Source organism: Phoca vitulina, unplaced genomic scaffold, assembly GCF_004348235.1.
Source record: "Phoca vitulina isolate PV1807 unplaced genomic scaffold, GSC_HSeal_1.0 scaffold12, whole genome shotgun sequence".
NCBI lineage: Eukaryota > Metazoa > Chordata > Mammalia > Carnivora > Phocidae > Phoca > Phoca vitulina.
The window spans coordinates 46953400-46974556 of record NW_022589715.1 but is presented as its reverse complement, the minus strand read 5'-3'; the positions used below and the strand labels follow the sequence as shown (position 1 = coordinate 46974556).

The 21157-nt window shown below is 48.6% G+C and overlaps 1 protein-coding gene across 1 annotated transcript in view; it reads left to right on the top strand.

Annotated features, from left to right (window-relative positions):
- The window catches only part of PRKCE (protein kinase C epsilon), a 482371-nt gene extending 463182 nt beyond the window's left edge, over nt 1-19189 (top strand). Inside the window, exon 15 of the mRNA XM_032411054.1 lies at nt 15977-19189. Coding sequence (XP_032266945.1) covers nt 15977-16123 — 147 coding nt within the window. The 3' untranslated portion in view covers nt 16124-19189. The remainder of the gene's footprint in view (nt 1-15976) is intronic.
- Nucleotides 19190-21157: the final 1968 nt, after the last annotated feature.

Below are 21157 nucleotides of genomic sequence, written 5' to 3'. Positions count from 1 at the left end.
TGAGGAGGCCTTCAGCACTCAGACCCTGGCTTCTTCCTTCTGGGACCCACTCCACCCCCAAAGGGGGTTTCTTGGAACGTAGAGCTTGAATGTCAGTGGAGTATTTCAGGTGTGTGAGCCCTGCTAGGTGTGGAAGAAGGTCGAGAATGGCCAGGGCAGTGAGATACAATACTTGCCTGAAGTAGAGAGATGGGAAGATAAGCCTGTGGCGGGGCTTATCATCTGTGATGACTCGGGAAATAAAGCAGACCTTGACTTGGGGCTTCGGCCAGACTCCTCCTCCCCTCCTCCCGGCATCTCAGCCGGTGTTTGGAAGCCACAGAACTGGTGGTCTTCCTGGGGAGGCAGGGCAGATTCAGGCTATAGGGCCTGGGCACCTGGGATGTGGGTGTTCCAGTAAATGATTCAGAATACAGTCCCCTTGAAATGTGAGATTCCAGAATTGAGCCCTCACTGTGTACCAGAGGCAATGAGCTAAGAGGAAAACGCTGGACAGGTGCTGGTCCCTGTTGTTTGTATCTGTGAGACTCGGAGCAAGTCACTGAATTTCTCTGCTCCCTTCTGGTAACATGAGGGACTTAGGTAATCCCTAAAATGTCTTCTAGCCCCATGAGGGCAGGGCTTAGAGGTTCTTTGAAATCAACTTTATTATAATAAAATTTACATAGAATAAAATCTGCCCATGTAAAGCGTGCATTTTGATGCGTTCGCACAAATGGGTGAACCCATGTTACCACCAGCACAGTGAATATATAGAATATCACTAGCCCAAACAGTTCCCAGGTACCCTATGCCCCAGGCAGTCCCTGATCTGCTTTCTGTCACCAGAGAGTAGATTTGTCTCTCCTAGAGTTTCATATATATATATGGAGCCATGTAGTATGGGCTCTTCTGTGTCTGACTTCTCTCACCCAGCATCATGTGTTAGAGATTTGAGAATTGTATTTTTAACTTTTTACCATGGAAAATTTCAGACACGTATAGAAGTAAAGAGAATCCCTATGTGTCCATCCTCTAGTACCGACAATGAGCTACCTCCGGTTAATTTGTTAGGGGAGGGATTTTCATCTGTTCCATGTGCAGCTGGATGCTCAGCATAACTCCTGGCACGTAGAAAGTACTCAGTATATATGCGTGGGGTGAGTGAATGAATGAATCCTGTCGATCTGCATTGTTTTTCCAGAGAATATTTCTCTCTTAGCTCCATCTCCAAAATCTCTTCTCACCTTTTATGGCCCAAGAGCTATTCCAGTTCATGCCCGGGAATTTGGGGTGATAAGATCCTGCATTAAGAAACCTGAAATTGTTGAATGGTAAGAGAGGTGGTGACCTCATCTTGACTTGAGAGGCATGTATTAGAGTGTTTACAGTTCCCGTTTCAAAGCCAGCAGGCAGAGCAATAATAAATCCCGGCCAAGAGAACTGATTTCTATCTAGAACATTTTCATAAATTGGGGAGGGGGGGAGTGGGATAGGTGAGTGGAGGAACAGGGCTTATGCCAGGACCAGGTAGAAAAGCTTCTTTGGGCACTAAAAAGGTATCCCTAGAATTAACTAAACCCAACGGCTGTCAACAATGACCCGGCTTTGAGAAGTAGATGCTACGTGCAAAAGGGCCCCACGGTGAGAGGCGGAGTGGGGCCAGCTTTGCCGCCGTGGGCCTGCCCACTTTCAGCTGGAGGCGTGGGTCCTGCTGCTACACATCCCACCGCGTGGGGCCAGCTCGCTGCAGAGCCCAGCTCGGGCGCTCAGGCCTTGGGCGAGCCGCGGCACGCAGGGCGCTCTCTCCTCCTAAGGCTGTTTATTCCTGGATATCCACGCTGGGCTTTCTGTGCGTTGTCAGTCCCTCACACCCCTACTGGGTGCCCCGTGACCCTACTTCAGGATCTCCCCAGCAGTGGGTTGTAAAAATCCATTCAATGAGTCAGGTGAAGAAAAAAAAAAATTAATGAAGAATAGGATAGGGTAGGGTGGGGTCGGGTCAGGTCAGGTAGAATAGAACAGAACAGAATAAGAAGATCAGGCTAGAGCACAGAATGCAATGCAGGTAAAGTACAGCTTGCTGAACCTTTTCTGGGGCTGGTGGGACGAAGGGATGTGTACTAGGTTATATACAAAATGTATTTCTTGCTGTTGGGCATAATAAAACATTTTGAAGGGTTCTGCCCCTCTTCACTCCTAATGTCTAAGAAGTGACCCCAAAAAGCATAGCAGGGATGGTGATCTCATGGACTGTGAGGGATACAGGGAAGAATGCAGGGGTTGGTTGGTTGGTTGGTTGGTTTGTAACACAGCAACAAGACTATTGGTGGAAGCCAGTGAACTGGGTGCCTGTGCCAGGCTCTTGCACAAACACACTGATGCCTCTCAGCAGGAGGCAGGATGGCCCATGTCCGGACATGGGCCTTGAGGCCAGAACACCTGAATTCAGTCCTTGGCTGCGCCTTGGGCAAGCTGTTACACAGTCTCTCTAGTGGGGGCCGTGGCAGGGCCCGCTTCCCCCCTGGGGGGCGGTGAGCAGGAATGAATCAGGTGGGTGAAGCCCTTAGTGCAGTACCCAGCACCTGGAAGAGCCTCCATCCGTGAGCTTTATGACGTTTCCACATGCAGAAACAGGTGTGCCCAGCACTGTGCGAACTCTACGAGTACAAGACAGACGCCCAGTGTGTCACTAGTTAGCCCTAGTTCCGAGGAGTCCCAGGAAAGAGGCACGGGGCAGCCCAGGCATATGAGGGGGACCAGCCTAGGTTGAGGGTGGTTCCCCAGGAAGGGGTATTTCCTTCCCCCACTGACCCTCTCTTTAGTAGCAGCATGGAGGCCTTGTGGCCTCAGGAATGGTTTCAGAAGTCCTTTACAGCATTTAAGGGGGAAATGGACCCTCCTTTACTCTGATTTCTGATCTGAGAGGTTGGTGGGCTCACCTTCTGAGCAAAGGTATTGCGCCTTGCCATCCTCTGAGGACTCTGCAGGATCCGTGTAATTAACCGGAAGCTGGCAAGTCCCAGTCCTGAGCCAGGGACTGCTAGTGGTAGACGATGCTGCCCGCCTCACCGGGGAGCCAAGATTCACAGGGCACTTAGAGGCACCTCCAGGCCATTTATAAACTCCACACCGAATGTCCTCGAGCGCCTGTGTGCCCCACACCGACGATGAGGACTTATCCCTAACCACGTGGCTCAAAATGACTCTTGGCTGAAATGTATACATTATGCATTTGTGACCAAATTTTCGAGTCAAACAGTCACAGCCAAAGGTGTGCATACGTCTGGACCTTGGCAGGCCCAGGAGGGTGGCAGGCTGGGAGGGTTTGAGCAGGTAGAAGCACCCACCCTTCAGAGCTGCACAGAAACGCCTCCTTCCCTAAAAGGAATAAAGAGTTAAAGCTTTGATAAAGATGGCTTCACCTGGTCTTAAAAGAACCCTCTGGAAAGAGCCTCAGATACATAGTCTGAGTCCAGGGGACTTCCCCCAATCATTTTCATAGGGTCGCCTCAGCCTTCCTGCCTAGCACTGAATACGCCATTGGGGATGTCCATACCGGGGACCTCCATGGTCCGAGGGACTTAAGCCAAAGGGGACATTTCAGGTCCTGAGCATGCTTTTCAGGGCTTCCTCCTCTATGTGGATTCCCCAGAGTTATCATGCCTTGGAGAGATCCAGGCTTTGTACAATGGGAAACTTTCAAATCTGTGGGTCTTAGCAATCAAGAATCCCAGCCCTTCAAGAATCCGATACAGTAAACTCTCTCCAGGAAAATGTTTCCATACGCACAACAGCCTGTACTTGTATTTTATGAGGTTCACGGAGGCCCTGAAGTCTGTTCCCTCGTGCAGGGCTTGGCGAACTGGCCCACAGGCTAGATCCTGCCCCCTGCCTCTTTCTGTGCAGCCCTTGAACTAAGAATGGTTTTTACATTGTTCTTCGTATGGTTGAAGAAGAAGGTTTCGTGACACATGAACATTATATGAAGTTCAAGTGTCAGTGTGCATACATAAAGTTTTCCTGGAACACAGACGTATTGGTGCAATTCTGTCTTGTCTATAGCTGCTTTTGAGCCACAACCCAGAGTGGAACCATCGTAGCAGAGACCCTAGAGCCCACAAAACCTGAATATGTACTATCTGGCCCTTCGGAATAAACTTGCCACTCCTGCTTTAGGAGTAAGAACCCAGGTTAAGAGGCTTGCTTGAAATACTTCACATTTTAAAATAATTGAGCTGTAACTGGATGATGCACATTAAGGAGGGCACGTGATGTAGTTGAGCACTGGGTGTTATATAAGACTAATGAGTCACTGACCTCTACCTCTGAAACCAATAATACATTATATGTTAATTAATTGAATTTAAATTAAAAAAAAATAATAATCGAGTTGTAGAATTTAGAGGTAGAGCAGCTTTGAAAACCACCGTGACAAGTTCTCCCACTTGACCGTGTTAAGCAGAGGACGCCAGGGAGTTGTGTCTTGGGGTCTCCTTTCAAAGTTCTGTGGGTTTCCAGTCGGCACTGCCTTCCAGCTGAACCCAACTTTCAGATAGTTGCTGTGAAGTTTTGTTTAAAAAGCACTGTAGCAAGTGTACAAGGTTTGGTAACAACCTCTTTATAGCGGGGATACCCGCCCTTCCCTGTAATGGACCTCCAGAGGGCCAGGTCTGTAGGCCCCTTGTAGACCACTGATTCATACACATTGTAGCTGGCCGGACTCCTCAGAGCACTGAAGTATTTTCTGGGTGTGAGGGAGGAGGTTGGTGTTAGCTAGTAAGTGTTTCCAAAGTAACTCTTCAAATGGAATTTGTAAAAATGTGTATTTTTTATAGTCTCGCAAACAATAATGAGGGGACAAGGAGAGAGTGGAAATCGTTGAATTTCATCCAACAGCTGATTTGACAGAACTCAGTTGTGGTGGTTCATTCGGAATGCCTGGTACTCTGAGGGAGTTGGTCCTTTTTAAAAAATATGTTTGTACAGACCGCCTCAGGAGTAAAGCAGCTTTCCCTCAGAAGTGGTTTAGACAAAAGGCAATTGACCAGATTTTGGAGAGGAGACATTTGAGGCCACCACCTGAGGCTTGGGTGGCTCCTGAGCTCTGCACGCCAGCAACAGAGACCACCATGCTCCCATAACCCTCTCCTTTGGACCAGTGAACGGCCAGGAACCAAGTGGCTCCCCATTTTTAAATGCCATGAAGTGAATCATTTGTGCTTAAAAAGCAAATGAGTCTTGATTTTCTTTTCCCCTAAAAGATGGAAGTAACTTTACTAGAGTAGAAATCACAAACTGGAGATTGTGTGACCCTTTCAGCCAAGCTACCATTTTTTTTTTTTAATTGAATTAGTTGGCAACATTTAAAAATTAGATCTAACATGAAAATGCATCTGGAGCATTTCTTGGGCATTCAGAAGACCTGGAAACCCTGGGTCTTGTTCCTGAAGGCAGCATCATGGGTGAGGCGTACGATGCCCACTGCGCCCCATTCTTTAGCAGCTCTCCGTGCTCCCTGGGCTCCCCCTGCGCGCGCGCACGCACACACACACACACACACACACACACAGACACACACACACACACCATGCTCATTACAGAGGAGCTCTGACGTCACAACCAGCAGTACTAAATGTAAAATGTATCTTCTTCTTTTTGTTTTTTTTTATCTTGCTTTATTCTAGAAAGTTTAAAGATGGCCCACCAGAATATACAAAGTACATACTCTAAATATAATATCCGTGAAAATAGGAAAGAAAAACAGGGGCAGGAAGGCAAAACAAAACAAAACAAAAAACCAAACCCCAATATCAGGAATGTTCTTTGGTGGGTGTCGTGTCACACATTTGGCTCTTTGCTTTTAAGAACAGACTGTTAGTGGGGCGCCTGGGTGGCTCAGTCGTTAAGCGTCTGCCTTCGGCTCAGGTCATGATCCCAGAGTCCTGGGATCGAGCCCCGCATCGGGCTCTCTGCTCTGCGGGAAGCCTGCTTCTCCCTCTCCCACTCCCCCACTTGTGTTCCCTCTCTCCCTGTGTCTCTCTCTGTCAAATAAATAAATAAAATCTTTAAAAAAAAAAAAAAAAAAAAGAACAGACTGTTAGTTCTAGACTTCAAGCGCGTGGGACAAGAAAACACCCAGGGTGCCCCAGGGAAACAGTGACTATTCTGTGAACTGAGATCAAGTAGAACTCTCTTTCAAGGACCATCCCAAAGACAGTGCTGTTTGTTCTAAACATACACTTGTGATAAATCTTGATGAGGAAGGAATGCTAATAATTTACTTGTACTTTATGCCATGTACTATTCTCACCACTTCAGTGTATTATTTCAAGTGCTCCTTATAACAAATATATGGGGAGGACGACTAGCATCCCCATTTCACAGATGATGAAACTAAGGCACAGAGGGACTGCATGATTTGCCCAAGGCTGCCAAGCTGGGCAGAAGCAGGTGTGGAATGCCAGCTGGCTGAAGAGCCCCCGCGCTAACCCACTGAGCTACACTGCCTCTCAGAGGTGGCACCTGGAGAAACCAGTGTGGTGCCCCGTGAGCTCTTGGACGTCCCGATGTATAAAGGCTAATATCGAATAAGGAAAGGCGGGCACGAAATTGAGAACGAAGGCCAATATGTACCGTGAACTTGAGAGGAAGCCAAATCTAGAACAACCCAACCATAGGCCCCTAAATAGGCTTTTAAACCACAAAAAGGCCTTTTGAAACTGCTAAGGAAAAGAAGGAAGAAGGGGATCCGCTGCTCCTTTACACAGAGGGAATCAACCAGGCTGCCTGTCAGAATCACTTACGAAACTTTAAAAAAATACAGAGGTCTGAGCCTCACCCCTGGAGGGTCCAATTCATGAGGTATGGGGCGAGGTCCAAGTGTCCATGTGGTTGCACTTTGGGTTGTTTTTATTTTTGTTTTTTAGGTATTTTAATCACATGGGGCTCATCATGGCATGTGTGCTCCTTAATCCCCATCCCCTCTTTCCCCCATCCCCCCAAACACCTCCCCTCTGGTAACCATCAGTTTGTTCTCTATCGTTAAGAGTCTGTTTCTTGGTTTGTCTCTCTCTCTCTCTCTCTCTCTCTCTATTTGCCCTTTGTTTGTTTTGGTTCTGAAATTCCACATATGAGTGAAATCATATGGTATTTGTCTTTCTCTGACCGACTTATTTTGCTTAGCATTATACTCTGTAGCTCCATCCACATTGTTGCAAATGGCAAGATGGCATTTTTTTTTTTATGTCTGGGTAATATTCCATCATATATATACACAACCCCTTCTTTATCCATTCCTCAGTCGATGGATACTTGGGCTGCTTCCAGATCTTGGATATTGTAGATAATGCTGCTGTAGACATCAGGGTGCATGTATCCCTTTGAATTAGTGTGTTTGTATTCTTTGAGTAAAAGCCTAGTAGTGCAATTGCTGGATTGTAGGGTAGTTCTCTTCTTGAGGAGCCTCCATACTGTTCTCCACAGTGGCTGCACCCGTGTGCGTTCCCACCAGCAGTGCACGAGGTTTGTTTTTGATGCGTCGGCAGGATGGAGAACCACTGTGTTAACCAGTGACAAAAAGCAAGGCTGTTATTTTGTCTCTAACTTTTCCCCAAAGGGAAATCTCTTGGAAATACAAAGATTAAGGCAAAAACCACTAAGAGTGAACTGAAATCCAAGGGAGGTGAATTAATGAATCACATTTCATAGAGATCCCCAGGGGAGCTAGGGCGTGCCTGGGCCAGATCCCCGAGCGATGACATTGAGTCTCTGACGTGGGGCCGGCCTCACTGTTCTGCAAAGCTCCTGGCGATCCAGCATGCAGCCCCTTGCTCTAGGCCCAAGTGAATTACATGCCGGGTTACTGAAGAATCCGCTATGCCCACTACTTGGTAAATTGGATTTGATGGAATAGAGCAGTGATACCAATTGATGGGAGATGGGCAAATAGTCTCCCTGTATGCAAAAATACAAAAAATGTGGATTGGGGATACTTGGAGTTAGATGCTATAAGAGTGAGATCTAGAAGTTTTTCTAAGAATATAGCTTGTGGACACTTGAGGGGCAAATGGTAATCACTTGGAGCCAATTAACTTCATTTCTAGACCAGTAGACCAGAGAAATGAGGCAGGCATTATGTGTCCTTGTTCCAGCAAAGGAATTGGAAGTCTCTGATATCATCCTCTTGAACAAGATGGAAAAAGGGACCATGGCTGGTCAGTTCACAGTGGATTTAACAACAATGCCCCCCCGCCCCCCAGTGTGCTGGCAGACCTGTCAGCTTTGCAAGAAGGCTCTGTGGGGGGCAGGTCAGAGGGCTCCGAGCCTGAGCCTGCCTCACACAGCATTTTCATACGTGTGTTAATGGAGTAATGGGAGGCATGCCAGTCATGTTTTAGGATGACACAGAGCCAAAGGATAGAGCAGAGAAGATGGATGATAGAATTAACGTTATATTCCCATAGTACTTCAGAGTTTACATGAGCTTGACTTATATGCTCTCCTAGAACCTCGGCAAGCGAGGTATATTTATCATCCCTCCTTTCTTGGCCACAGACTGAGATCAGAGAAGTAAATTACAGAATTGTTATTTATGGAGATTTCTCGACAAGCCAGAAATAAGTACCAAAATAAGAAAAAATCAAAGTTAAGTAAAGGATTACATTTGGATTCAAAAAATCAACTTCAGAAGGTTGACATTTGTATTCGTTTCCTAGGCCTGCCTTGACAAAGTACCAGCTGGGTGCCTTAGAACAGAAACCTATTGTCTCATAGTCCTGGAGATGAGAAGTCTTTAATCAAGCTGTCAGCAGGGCCATGCTCCCCCCATAACCAAGGGGGTTTTGGGGTGGGGGAGTCCTTCCTTGCCCCCATCAGCTTCTGGTGGCTCCAGACATTCCTTGGCTTGTGGCGGCATCTCCATTTTTCGGGTGGCATTCCCCCTGTGTCTCCGCACTGGGGTTCCCTCTGTGCAAGTCTGTCTCTGTGGTCAAACTTCCCCTTCATATAAGGACACCAGTCACACTGGGTCAGGGCCCACCCTCATGACTTCATCTCAGTTTGATGACATCTGCACAGACCTTATGTCCAAATAAGGTCCCATTCTGGGGTGCTAGAAGTCAGGAATTCAACATGTATTTTGGGGAGACACCGTTCAACCATAATAGGGTTACGTTGGATTGAGAACACTAAGAGCACCAATGATTCATCACAGCTACTTGAGAAATGATAATACATCGATACTATCTTAGACATCAGTTTAACTGGAGGGCTCCCACCAAGTGGAAGGTCATACCACAGCACTTGGCATTGCTCAGACCAGAGTCAGGAACTGAGAGGTCCGCTGTGGCCGCTACATGCTAAGGAGGAGGTGGATTTTAAAAAGGTAGGGAACCACCGAGGGCTCAGAGCAGGGTAGGTGCTAGAAAAGGTCCATGGGCAGGCCAGTGCCAGATGAACTCTGTACATCTTGCCCTGATTTCTATAAGGAAGATCCGAAAGTGTGACTTGTACTCAGTTAACAAATTTTTTTTTTTAAGATTATTTATTTATTTATTTATTTGAGAGAGAGAGAGAATGAGAGAGAGCACGTGAGAGGGGGGAGGGTCAGAGGGAGAAGCAGACTCCCTGCCTAGCAGGGAGCCTGATGTGGGACTCGGTCCAGGGACTCCAGGATCATGACCTGAGCCGAAGGCAGTCGCTTAACCAACTGAGCCACCCAGGCGCCCCTCGGTTAACAAATTTAAAAGGGAGAGAAAGGGATGGAGGATTATGTTTGGAGAAATCTCTGGGTAAATGATCGCTAACTTGAAATTCTGTTCCAACCTTCATTTTTGCCAGGCAAGGCACTATGCAGTTACACATTGTTTATTTCATTTAACTTCACATGTAAGCATGTGTGTATAAACATAGACACGTGTCCTCTGTTATTTCGAATGTATGGTATAATGAATACATGTGTGTATGCAAAGATTCGGTTCATTGATAGTGAACAAGCATTCTAATTATTTAAATTCTTGCTTTTCCTTTTCAAGTATTTAAAAGAGCAGAGTGGAGCTTAGAGAAGACTATTGACATTTCAAAGCTAGGAGGAATTTGGGGTTTGACTGGTACGGTGAATGAAATTCGTTCAAGCCCATGGATGTTACGTTCTGCCGTTGGGCAGTCGGTACATTCCGGGATCTGAGAGGGGGCTGTGACACACAGGACATATTAGAAGGGGCCACATGCGTGACCCAGGAAGCGCCGTGGGAGCTGGGAGGGGATGAGATTGGGTGAGGCTGCTGTCAGAGGGAGTTGGAACCTGACATGGGACCTGGACAAAAAAAGCTGGCCTTGGAGACCGTGTGGAGCTAGCCTGTCCCTCTCCCACCCTCCCCCTTCTGGTCGTGCTCGGGGATCACAGTGACCGCTACCTGTGCTCTTGTCATGCCAGGCAGAGGTAAAGAGCTGGGCAGGGACCAGCCAAGTGGCCACATGAAAGCCAGCCCCACGCCCCAGCCTGTGAGATTAGGGAGTTTTCTCTGTGCTTGAGAACAAAGTCATCTGTTGATCTCCTCGTAATCAGATGAAGACAGAAGCAGAAATCGCTGGCTCGTCCGAAAGCTCGTGTTTATGACTTCTGTACAGTAAGTGAAAGAATTGCACCAGCCAGACAGGAAGCGAGCCTTCAGGCCGCCGGCCCGGGTCCGTGCCGACGTCCAAGCACTACAACAGCAGGCCGATCCCCAAGCCCTCAGCCGCCTCTGGTGAGTTAGAAGGCAGGCCCAGCAGCTCTGCTTCTCAGATGCAGTTTCTCAGAAGGATCCGGAGCTCCCTGTAACTGTTTCCATAAGCTGCCTCACTCGCCTCACTGCGGCTACCAGAGATGTGCCCTTCCCCCACGGCTGGCCCCGGCCTCTCAACTCCCAGACCTTATCTCTGAAGGGGTGCCAGCAGGGAGGGGAGTGTCCTTTTCCTCTAATAGCAGCCACAAGGGAAGTGACATCAACTCCCTTTAACCCATCCGTCTTGATGGAATTGTCCCAGACCCTGGTTGAACCTGTTTGTGTTTTGTTCCAGCCATCAGGGAACCCCAGGGCCCCGAGCTGACCACTGCTCAGAGAGGAAACCCCACGAACTAGGCCTAAGGCTACCTGTTTCTCTGGGCTGCCCCGCTCTGGGCCCCTCATGAGTCGGGCGTCGGCCACCTTGCCACTTGGCCTGCGCTCCCCCAAACGAAAAGCCCTCTGGTACCACAACTGCCAGTGGTCCTGAATCCAGAACACTTTACTGGCTGTAGCTATAGTAGCAGCAAGAGAAATACAGCCACTCCTTTCTCAGCAGATATTTGTTGAGCACTCACTGTTTGCCGGGCCAGGCAGTAGGCTGGGGACGGAATGTGAGTTCAACCCAGTCCTTGTCCCCAAAGCCGACAGATGAGTTGAAAGGAGGAGTATACATGCGATCCATGAAGTGATGAGTTAGGAGAGATGATGGGGCACCCATAAGAGGCCTAAAAGGACAGGAAAGCTGCTTGAAGGAAGGGCATCTAAGTCAGGATGGGCAAGGTGAGAAACTCAGCTGGGGGATGAGGACGTGGGGGCAGAAGGTGGGAATGGGAGAGGGGGTTTCAGGCCAAGGATTAGCTGTGCAAAGGCTTGGAGTCGAGGGAAGCCAGTGAGTCCAGAGAACCTCATGGTGCAGCAGGGCCCAGAAGTGGGCAACTAGGTGGGGATGAGACCCTGAAGGGGCTTAGAAGTAGAGGACTATGAGACCTGGGGGCTTTTCCCAAGAGCTGTCTGGTGCCATTGGAAGAATCTCAATCTCTGGAAGAAGCCCTGGGATGTTCAGGCAGACCCTGGCTCTGCACTAGTTCAGCACTCGGAGGTATACAGAGAATGTAAGGCTCAGTCCCTTCAAGAAGCATTGGCGTCAGTGGGCAGATCACACAGACTGTGTTGGGTAACAGCTAAGCTGCACATGATGTGCCCATTGCCCACGGTTGCTAAGATTTGGAGGACACATTTATTAGGTGCCCATTATATTTTGGGGTCTACACGAGGCACCTAACTTCTGACATCTCACTGAGTCCTCAAGGCAACCTATGGAGTGCCTGTTACTACCTCCATTTTACAGATGAAAGACTAAGTCTCAAAGAGTGACTTCACACAGAAGCATATAATTAGGAAGGGCCAGTCCCAGGACAAGAGATCAGCAGGTGTTCTCTCTCCTACTCCATGTTGCCCCCCTGAGTGTGGGACAAGGATGTGGGAAGGGCTTCATGGAGGAGATAAGGTCTGAAGAGGTCCCAGGGTCACCTCGTAGGCTCTGGGGTGTGGGCTAAGAGTCTGACATTTAGATTTTAGGAGAGGCATATGGGATGGCCAAGGATCTAGGTAAACAGGGAGTGTCTCTGAGGGTTTGCCCATCTGAACCTTGGAGTTGAGTCTTTTGCTTGAGTCTTTTGAGGGAGGCAGCAGCTTTTCTAAGAATAAAATCAGTGAGTAAAGGATATAATCACCAATCTTCTTCAAATTGGAGGATGTTATGCATGCTGTCTCCATGCTATTAATAGGGGATGGTGTTTCCCAGAGATACCTGCTTTGGAAAACTTCTCAAGTGTCTAAGGTTAATAGGCATTGCACATAGTGGGGATGTTGGCTTTTTGAATTGGAGATGAGTAACTGACATGCACCTAAAATGCTTCCAAGGATTTGGAAGGGCCTGGGCCAGGTTGCGTAAGGGGGTGGGCGAAGCAAGTATATTTTTCTCGAGAGCTCTTGAAGAATGGCACAGTCACTCACATGCTACCGAGGATTCTGTGACCCCTGGAAAGCCCAGAGCTGGGCTAGATGGCTCCACAAACCAGTGTGAAATGGAGCTCGAGGTCCCCTGGGAAGGATATCCGTGGCTGTGCTGACTGATCCTGGATCCCTGGTACTCAGTCAGAGGTGACGATGCTCACACATCCTGTGGAGTCTAGCTCCACCACCACGCTCAGCTGACCTCGGGAACCAAAACCAGTTTCCATGACTAATGGCCACTCAGAACTGAAAGGTGAAGCACAAGCAGTAGGTACACAGGGAGAGCCAATGCCAGAGCAGTTCCAGATTTCCCGAGCTTCTCTATACACAAGCTCCCCCTCGTGCGTGCCCGGTGAGAGGGAGCCGGGAAGGAGGGGTCCCCGCTTCTGTAGGTACTGGAGACCCAGGCACGGCCCACCCTTGGCCATGTTACAAAATGAGTTTTCCTCCCGCCCTCTTCCTTGCCTCCCTTCTTCACCCCTCTTCACACACCTCTTCTTCTACCACCCCTTCTGCTGCTCTCCAGCCCCTTCTGCCCCCCCTCGAGGACATCTTTTGGTCACCTTCTGGGATGATGCTCTGTGCTTCCCAAGTCACTCCTCCCCACCCCGTTCCTCCTCCTAGACTCATTTTACCCAGCGCAGCAGGCCCATACTCAGCAACCCCTTCCTCAATCCAAGTGAATCCATCCCTCCTTGGACAGAGATGTTCAGAAGAGGCACATCATCACACCCTTTCCCCTGGCACTGACCCTCCCATGTCACTATGGAGATGGGCTTGGTATTCCTCTCGGAAGTCCCTGTCCATGAAGGGCCCCCCTTTCCTTTCCTCTTGTGGTATACACAGCAGAGGTGGAGATCAGATCGTCTTCCTGCCCAGGAGCCAGCCCTTCCTGGTAGAGGTTACTGAGCCATGTCTTGGCTTCCCCATCTCAACGGCAACATGCACGTCCTTCAGTTGCAGGTCCTGTTTCCATCCCTTAGGTTTTCTGTATCTCCCTTCTGTCTCCCCTCCAAGGTCTCTGGGACGTACTGAACTATGCAGCTCAAGCCCAGAGAAAAGACACCAAGCAGGCCTGATGGGTGCTGAAAGCTTCACTCATCCCTGCTCTGTGCCGTCCACCTGATTCTGATCTCAGCCTGGGGTGATCGGCAGACATGCTCCCCCACCAAGCCCACCCACTCTCACCCCGACCCACAGCCTCTCCTGCCATGCTTGCCCACTGGCCAGCCCTTCTGGCTCCATGATAGCCCAGCAGCCTGGCCTAAATATCTCCTGGTGGGCTTCGATCCTTGCCCTGTCTTTCCATTTCTGCAGGGTCCAGCTCTCCAGACGCTCCACGCACGCGGCATCATGCAGAGACCCGGATTTGACTCTGACTCTGCTCTTAACTAGTCAGGTGATCCTGCTTGAGTCAGCAGATCTCTTTGAGCCCCACTTTCTTCATGTGTAAAATCAGGGTTACAATACCTGCCTGTTCCAAGGACCAAATAAGGAAACGAATGGGAAGGTGCTCCGTAAACTATAAAGCCGCCCTTCCCAAACCGTGTCCTGCAGAACTCTTCTCCTAAGGGAGGTGCTGAGAAGCTATTCAGGAAAAAAAAAAAAAAAAAAGAAGTTTCATGTCAAATTTGAGGAAGGCTGTCCTAAACACAGTGAACCCAGTTTCTTGACTCTAGGACGTCTCAGAGCCTTTAATCTGCCAGTGTACATGGCAAACCTCCAAGAACCAGGTGCAAAAATAGCTTTGTCTCAAAACCACTTTTTTCAGACTACTTATTAACGTCTTTCAGGTCACTCATTTGCACAGAACAAAGCATATATTAATATTATTCTTCCTACAAATAATAATGCGATTTCCACAAGATCCATTCCATCATCCGGGTCACTAATCCTGGGTAACACCAGTTAATCAGCTCCTGGAAGAGTATGGCAGGAGCTCCTTCAAGCCCCTGGGCGTTATGCCGTGTACTACAGGGGAGGGGGGCTGGTGCTGAAGGCCCCTGCAGTTGGACTCGCCCTCCCTCCCTCCATCCCCAGGCTGGACTCTACCCCAGGTGGCTCGGTGAGCCCATCGTCCTGTTCTCCATCTTCCGTGTTCCTGCCCCACCCCCACCTTTGCCCCATCTCTCTCCCTGCCAAGGCTACGTCTTCCATCTCTACCAACGCGACTGTAACTCATTCTTCCAGCCCCAGCCAAGTCCCGACTTCTCCATGGAGGTTGTTCTAGCTCTTGCAGTGTGTGTTTGAGACGGGAATACTGGCTCCCAAATTAACCAGAAGTCCCAAAAGGCAGAGAGTGTGGTTCACACTTTCAGATTTTCTCCCCAAACCAGGATTTGTTTGATTGCTGCCCTCCACATCCCCCCTATAGACCATAAGCCCTACTTTGGGAACTTGAGCCTCCCAACCAGGTATGGGTCCTTCTGAGCTGGGGAGTCATTGGTGGGTTTTTTCCCATGTTCATTCATTCAGTAGATGCTTCCTGTAGGGAACCCAAGGCTGAGGAAGACAAGGCCCCTGCCTTTAAGGAGCTCTCGGTCAAGACAAACACACAAAACTCATTGCAAATAATCATAGAAATAATGTAGGAGTGCAAAATAGGGTTCTGAGTGGGTGCAGGTAGGGATGGAGGCAGGCTTCCCAGAAGATGGTCCCCCCGCCCCCCACTCAGCCTCCTACTTAGAGGATGTGCTATGGAGCAGACTTGGCAAGGTTAGGGAGGTCTACCTCTAGAGAAGAAAGACCACTGGAGACTCTGTGGGAAGGAGATTTGAGTGTGTTCCCTGGGTTACAGGGATGGAGGTCTCGATGGGGGAAGGAGATTCGAGTGTGTTCCCTGGGTCATAGGGATGGGGGTCTCGATGGAGCCAGAGGGTTAGACTAGGAGGGGCAGTGTGAGATGAGAACTCTGCATCCCCACTCTCCCAGACACACACACCCCACCCCCACACAACAGTCTGTGGGAATCCCACTTCCCTGCTTTTCCATCATCCCCTCTCACCTGGACTCATTCTTCCTCTCCAAGTCCTCTGCCACCTCCTGGTCCTGGGGCCATCCATCGTGACCTCATCGGAGCAGCCCTGGGTCTGCTCTCGGTAGCCAGCAGTCTGCTTTGGTGAGAGGCTGGTCAATGTGATGCCCAGTCCCCACGGGGGGCCCTGGGGAGGAAGGTCAGCCTGGAGTCAGTGCTTTCTCTTTTCTTCTCGCAGAAAACCAAAAGAGACGTCAATAACTTTGACCAAGACTTTACCCGGGAAGAGCCAGTACTCACGCTCGTGGACGAAGCAATTGTGAAGCAGATCAACCAGGAGGAATTCAAAGGCTTCTCCTACTTTGGTGAAGACCTGATGCCCTGAGAAGCTGCTCCAGGTGGAGTTTGGTGATGCTGCAGGAAGGGGTGCCAAGAAGAGTCCGATTTCTGGAGGCTCCGAAGGCCTTGAACTGCTTCTCCTGTTCTCCAAAGCCCCAGTCCCTCGTCTACCCTCTATTTATTGCATTCCCTTGACCCAGGCCGGGTCCTCCCTCTTCTACCTGGGGACCAGATGGCACTCTTGGTCCTTGTCTCAGCAGTCGTGCCGAATCGCATGGGGTCGGCGGGCAGTGTTTGGTGTGTCGGCAAGCCTGTCTCCCCTCCTCGGGGGTTCCCAGCAGTGATGCAACTTCAGTTCTTTTCCTTTGAAGAGCAACAAGAAGAGCAAACAAGAAGCCCCCGGCTCTGCTGTCGGACAGAGGGTCCCAACAACTGTCACCTCTCATCCCCCCCCTCCGCCCCGTCTGCCATCCTCTGCCCTTCTGTCCAGGAGAGACGGGTGCTTCTCCAGCCTGGGGGTGGGCGCCCTCGGGGCATGCTGTGAAGGAGACAGCCGGCGAGATGCACGGGTGGGCTCCCTGTGTCAGTTTGCTCTGGAATGGCTCATTCGCCTTGCTTTGGTGTTAGCTTTGGGGCATGCCAGCGTTGTGAGAGCATGTATCTCGTGGAAGAAATCCCTCTTTGTAGAAAAAGAAATTTGATTTTTGAACTCGATTGACATTTGAAAAATATATTAGCAAGTTGGCTTTCTGATTGGCCAAAAGGTATAAATTCCAATATTAATGCAGGGAGCTATTAAAGGGCTAATATACAATGAGAAACCAACCGTCCAAGGTTGATGCTGTTCACACTTTCGTGGCGCATGGGGGCTGGATGAATCGAGAGAGAAGGAAACAAGGAGCGCTCCTCATTCTTCAAGTTCTGGCTGAACACAGAGGCCACCGTGGCGATGGCCCAGACCCTGAGGTTCTAGTCAAGCTCACTCCCAAATTCTCTTTCTGGTTTCGTTCTAAGTTCCCAGCACACACACTATTTATTTCCTGCGACGGCGTGTTCCTTTTGCGCACTTCTGCGAAAATGGTAGTACTACTGTGTCGTGGTCTTTAGACGTTACACGTGTGAAGTGAAATATGAAATCTCCGCTCTTGAGACGAGCAGAGTGAGGCTAAACGGGGGTTATGTGCAGGGTATCCAGAGACGGACGAGCGACTTGTTTGGAAACTGACAACGTGGCCGGATGTGCCTGGAGCTGTGTTTCTGTGTGCCATGCCGGGGCAACTCATGCGGACACGATCTCATGGATGTGATGTTACCTCCTGTAGATATTGCTAACAGTGTTACATTCTTCGATTTCCAAGGGTTCTCTGTGGCTGTGTGTATATGTTTCCCGGAGGTCATTTGATTATCTATTTTACCGAACTGATTTAGCAGGGAATGGAATCCATTCCAGCTGTTGCACGTGGATTTCCCAGCCGCCCCTAAATATGTATACTTGTGAGTGGCAGAGTGGCACTAATGAAGCTTTTTGCCTTTTGTACATTTGAGATTTTTGTATATAGTGTTTGCTGCAAGCCTGTGGAATTAATTCATTGAATTTAGAGGTATCAACTGCTGCATGTTCAGGCATATTATAAAACTTTAGTCTATGAAAGAATAATTATAATAATGTCCAGGTGCAATACTCTGTAAGCATATTGGTTCAAGTTACCGAGAGATAAGGTGTGTTTCTTTCTTTCTTGAGGGCGGGGAGGAGTCCTTTGTATTGTTTATTTCATTTTGGTTTATTTCAGAAGATGTAAACATATATTAAGCTATATTAAGTCTCACAAATAGTTCTCCTGTGCTCTATTATGCCCTGATAGAGATGGGGAAGGGAAAGGGATGTTTTTGATGGTGGTTTCAAAGCTTGGACAGTGACTAGCTCGAGCCCCTAGGAAGTTGGTGTCCATATTTGCATCTGGCCGGTCACAGCCTTTGTTACTAACGATGACCTTCAGTTCTCTTTTGTTTTTATTTTTTTAAAAACTCAGGTGTAATTATTATCTGTTCTTACATTAATTTCAAATATTATACTATATCAATTTGTGTGTTTGGCGTACCAGTGAAGTGATGAAGAACAGTAGATTAACTTAATTTATCTTCGGTAACTTGACATACTGGGGAGAGACTCTTCTGGAGTTGAGTACAAGCACAGAAACATCTTCATGGTGGCATCATCTCATTTTTTAAGAAGACATGACAAGACTGCCCATCATACTCATGCATCACTACTGCTCTGTTTTTCCTCTGCTTCCTTCACCACGATGAACTTGGAATGACCAAGCAAGCTCTAACTGCAATGCCAAATGGCCTGCACCAAGGCCTCGGTGGTGTTCCCTTCTCAGAAGGGCTTGGGCCCTTCCCACAGGACAACTGGCGTTTTTGCTGGAAGGTCAAACAATACATTCCACCCGGCAGCTCCAGGCAGTCATGCGCGGGGTGTCTGGCCCAGAGACGCCCCCTTTCAGCACCAGAGCTGGGCTGGCTGGGACGCCCCCTGCTTGGGGCCGGAGCTGACCAAGTTCTCACACGGGCAGGTTCAAATCCCACGTCGTCTATAGAAAAAAAGCTTGTGTGTTCCTTGAACATTCTTTGTTTCCTTTCAGTTTTCACAAGGGTTAGGAAGCGGACACACAGTTACATTTCTTTCTAATCTATCCAGCTCTTGAGTGAAAAAAAAAAAAAATGCCAAAAAAATACATGAAGGATAGCTGTTCTCCTGTGTTCTCTCATTATGGACTTCGTGAAGTGGAAACATCATTTTTTTCCTCCAAAGGTGAAAAAAATGCATTCTTGCTTTAAAAAAAAAAAAAAAGCTAAAAAATTACCTCTTTTTAAATTATGTGCAAAATAATTCTGGCTAAATATAAAATGTATTCAATTTTAGGGTTTTTTTTGTATTGTGATGCTTTATTTGTACATTTTTTTTTTCCTTTCTGGATGTAATTTTAATCTCTTGCCATTCATTAGTGTTATTTCATTGTAAACATTATTGTGCCAAATGTACTGTATTCAAAAGGATGTGAATGTGTATTGTTTCAGAACCTAATAAATACAATGGCGTTAAATCTTACTTCTGGGCTCCAGTGAGCATTTTTATCTCCTTTGTGAGGGGCAGGGTCGTTAGAGATTCCAAATTCCAAAACCTAGACATGGTTTCAGCTTTCCCCTGTCCTTTGAAGATGCAGGAAGGATGCACATGGCCATATTGACTCACCCCAGCCTTGCCTCTAAGCTTCTGGGAATACCACCGCAGGGATGGAGGGGGCCTGAGTAGATCAGACATGGCTCTGGGCGGTCTGGGCGTGGAGCGAAACCGCCCCATCTGCCTGGGAGTGTTGGAAGATGGGCGAGCCAAGCAGGCAGCACCCGCGTTTTTGTCTTTCTAGAGAAGCAGACGCTGAATCTCCCTGAAGCCAATGCCCATTCAAGCCTCGTCAGGACTCAGGTTCTGATTGGCCTTTCAGAACGTCAGGTCTTTGGAGTCCAGGAAACTCCTCCTAGACTGGGAGCCCCTTGCAGGCTGGACCTGGAGCACGACTGACCACTGGGGCTCAGAGCGTTAGGTTGTGCCCACCTCCGCGGCTCGGCCAATGTTCGTGGCCATCATGGTGACTCCTGGGCTCTCCGGTTCCTCCTTCGTTCTGGGGCTCCTTTCTCATGTCACACTGCTGGTTCTGCAAGGCTCCTCCTCTTCTTTCTCCAACACAGATTTCTCAAGAATATTTGAAACTCAAAAGTACACTCTTGAGTACACCACAAATTTCAGTTAACCAAAACTTTGTCTTCCTTAAGAGTTGTGGAAATGATTGCAGGTTTATTATTTGTCATCCTCAGGTGAAGGGATGGTCAACCTGTCATCCTTTCAGCCCTCAAAACTGCTTCCTCATAAGCCCGCCAATGACTGTGGTAGGTCATCCCGAATGTACTCTCAGTCTCCCCTCAGTAATGTCTCCTGCCTGCCTGGGGATGTAGCATGGACCTCCAGGCCCCCCACCCCCAACAGGAAAGCTGTATGTATCACATAGTCTCCTCCCTGATTCAGGCAAGTTGTCTTGGTAAGCGACCAGGAAACACAAACATCTTGTCAGCTTGTCTGTCTCATTAATTTAAATAAAAGTCAGAAGAAATAAAAGGAGCTATTCTAGGAAGGTAAGAAGACGTCTCCAAGCATTTCACTGAATGAAATCTGACCAGCCTATACCTCCCTTGCCTGGTGGCCCAGAAGAGACAGCTCCAAAGTCTGGAAGATGAGGGAACTCATCCTCCCAAATCTATATATTCCACAAACCCCATGGAAGCTATAAGAAAGGTCAATTGCTGATCAGCATCCCTGGTTTGGAACCTCTCTCCCACCCCCAGCCATGTTCCAGGAGAGAGAGCCAGGCACTGGTCGATCTGTTCCAGGAAACCGTGGACGTTGGTTCCTGGAGAGGCTTAGATGGTGCCAGAGCTGCCTCAGGGAAGCCTGTTTGGGTGGCTGTGCCCTTGAACTGAAAACCTGCCAGTCTAACAGACTCCTCATGGAATCAATGAGCACATTGCCCCTTCTCCATCTCCTTATACCTGAACCGAGTCCAGCGCTTGCGTTAGCAGCAGCCTAAAGATCCCCATGTGATAAGATGACTGAGCCACGTGACACGTGTTGTCATAACTCTTGGGTGGCAGAGATGGAGTGGCAAGAAGGCTTAGACGCCATATTACGAAATCTGTTTCTTACTTGAGAGTACTTTAGCCTCGACGATGATACTACACTTAGGGTACGTTGGTTGTAAGCAATACCTGAAGAATGGAACAGCTGTGCCAATCAGGAGTGTCTCCTCCAGGGATGGAGAGCTGGTAAAAGAATGTTTGTGTTTTCCAGGAGCCTGCTGCAAGTGCTTCTGCTCCCTCTTATCTCCCATCAACACCGGGAGGTTTTGTCACTAGCATAAAGGATTCCAGGAAAATATTTTCTCAAGGAAAATGGTGGCTTGTTAACTAGCATAGAGAATGTTAGAAAGGTGACGTTGGTGATATTTGAGATAGTAGATGGTCAAAG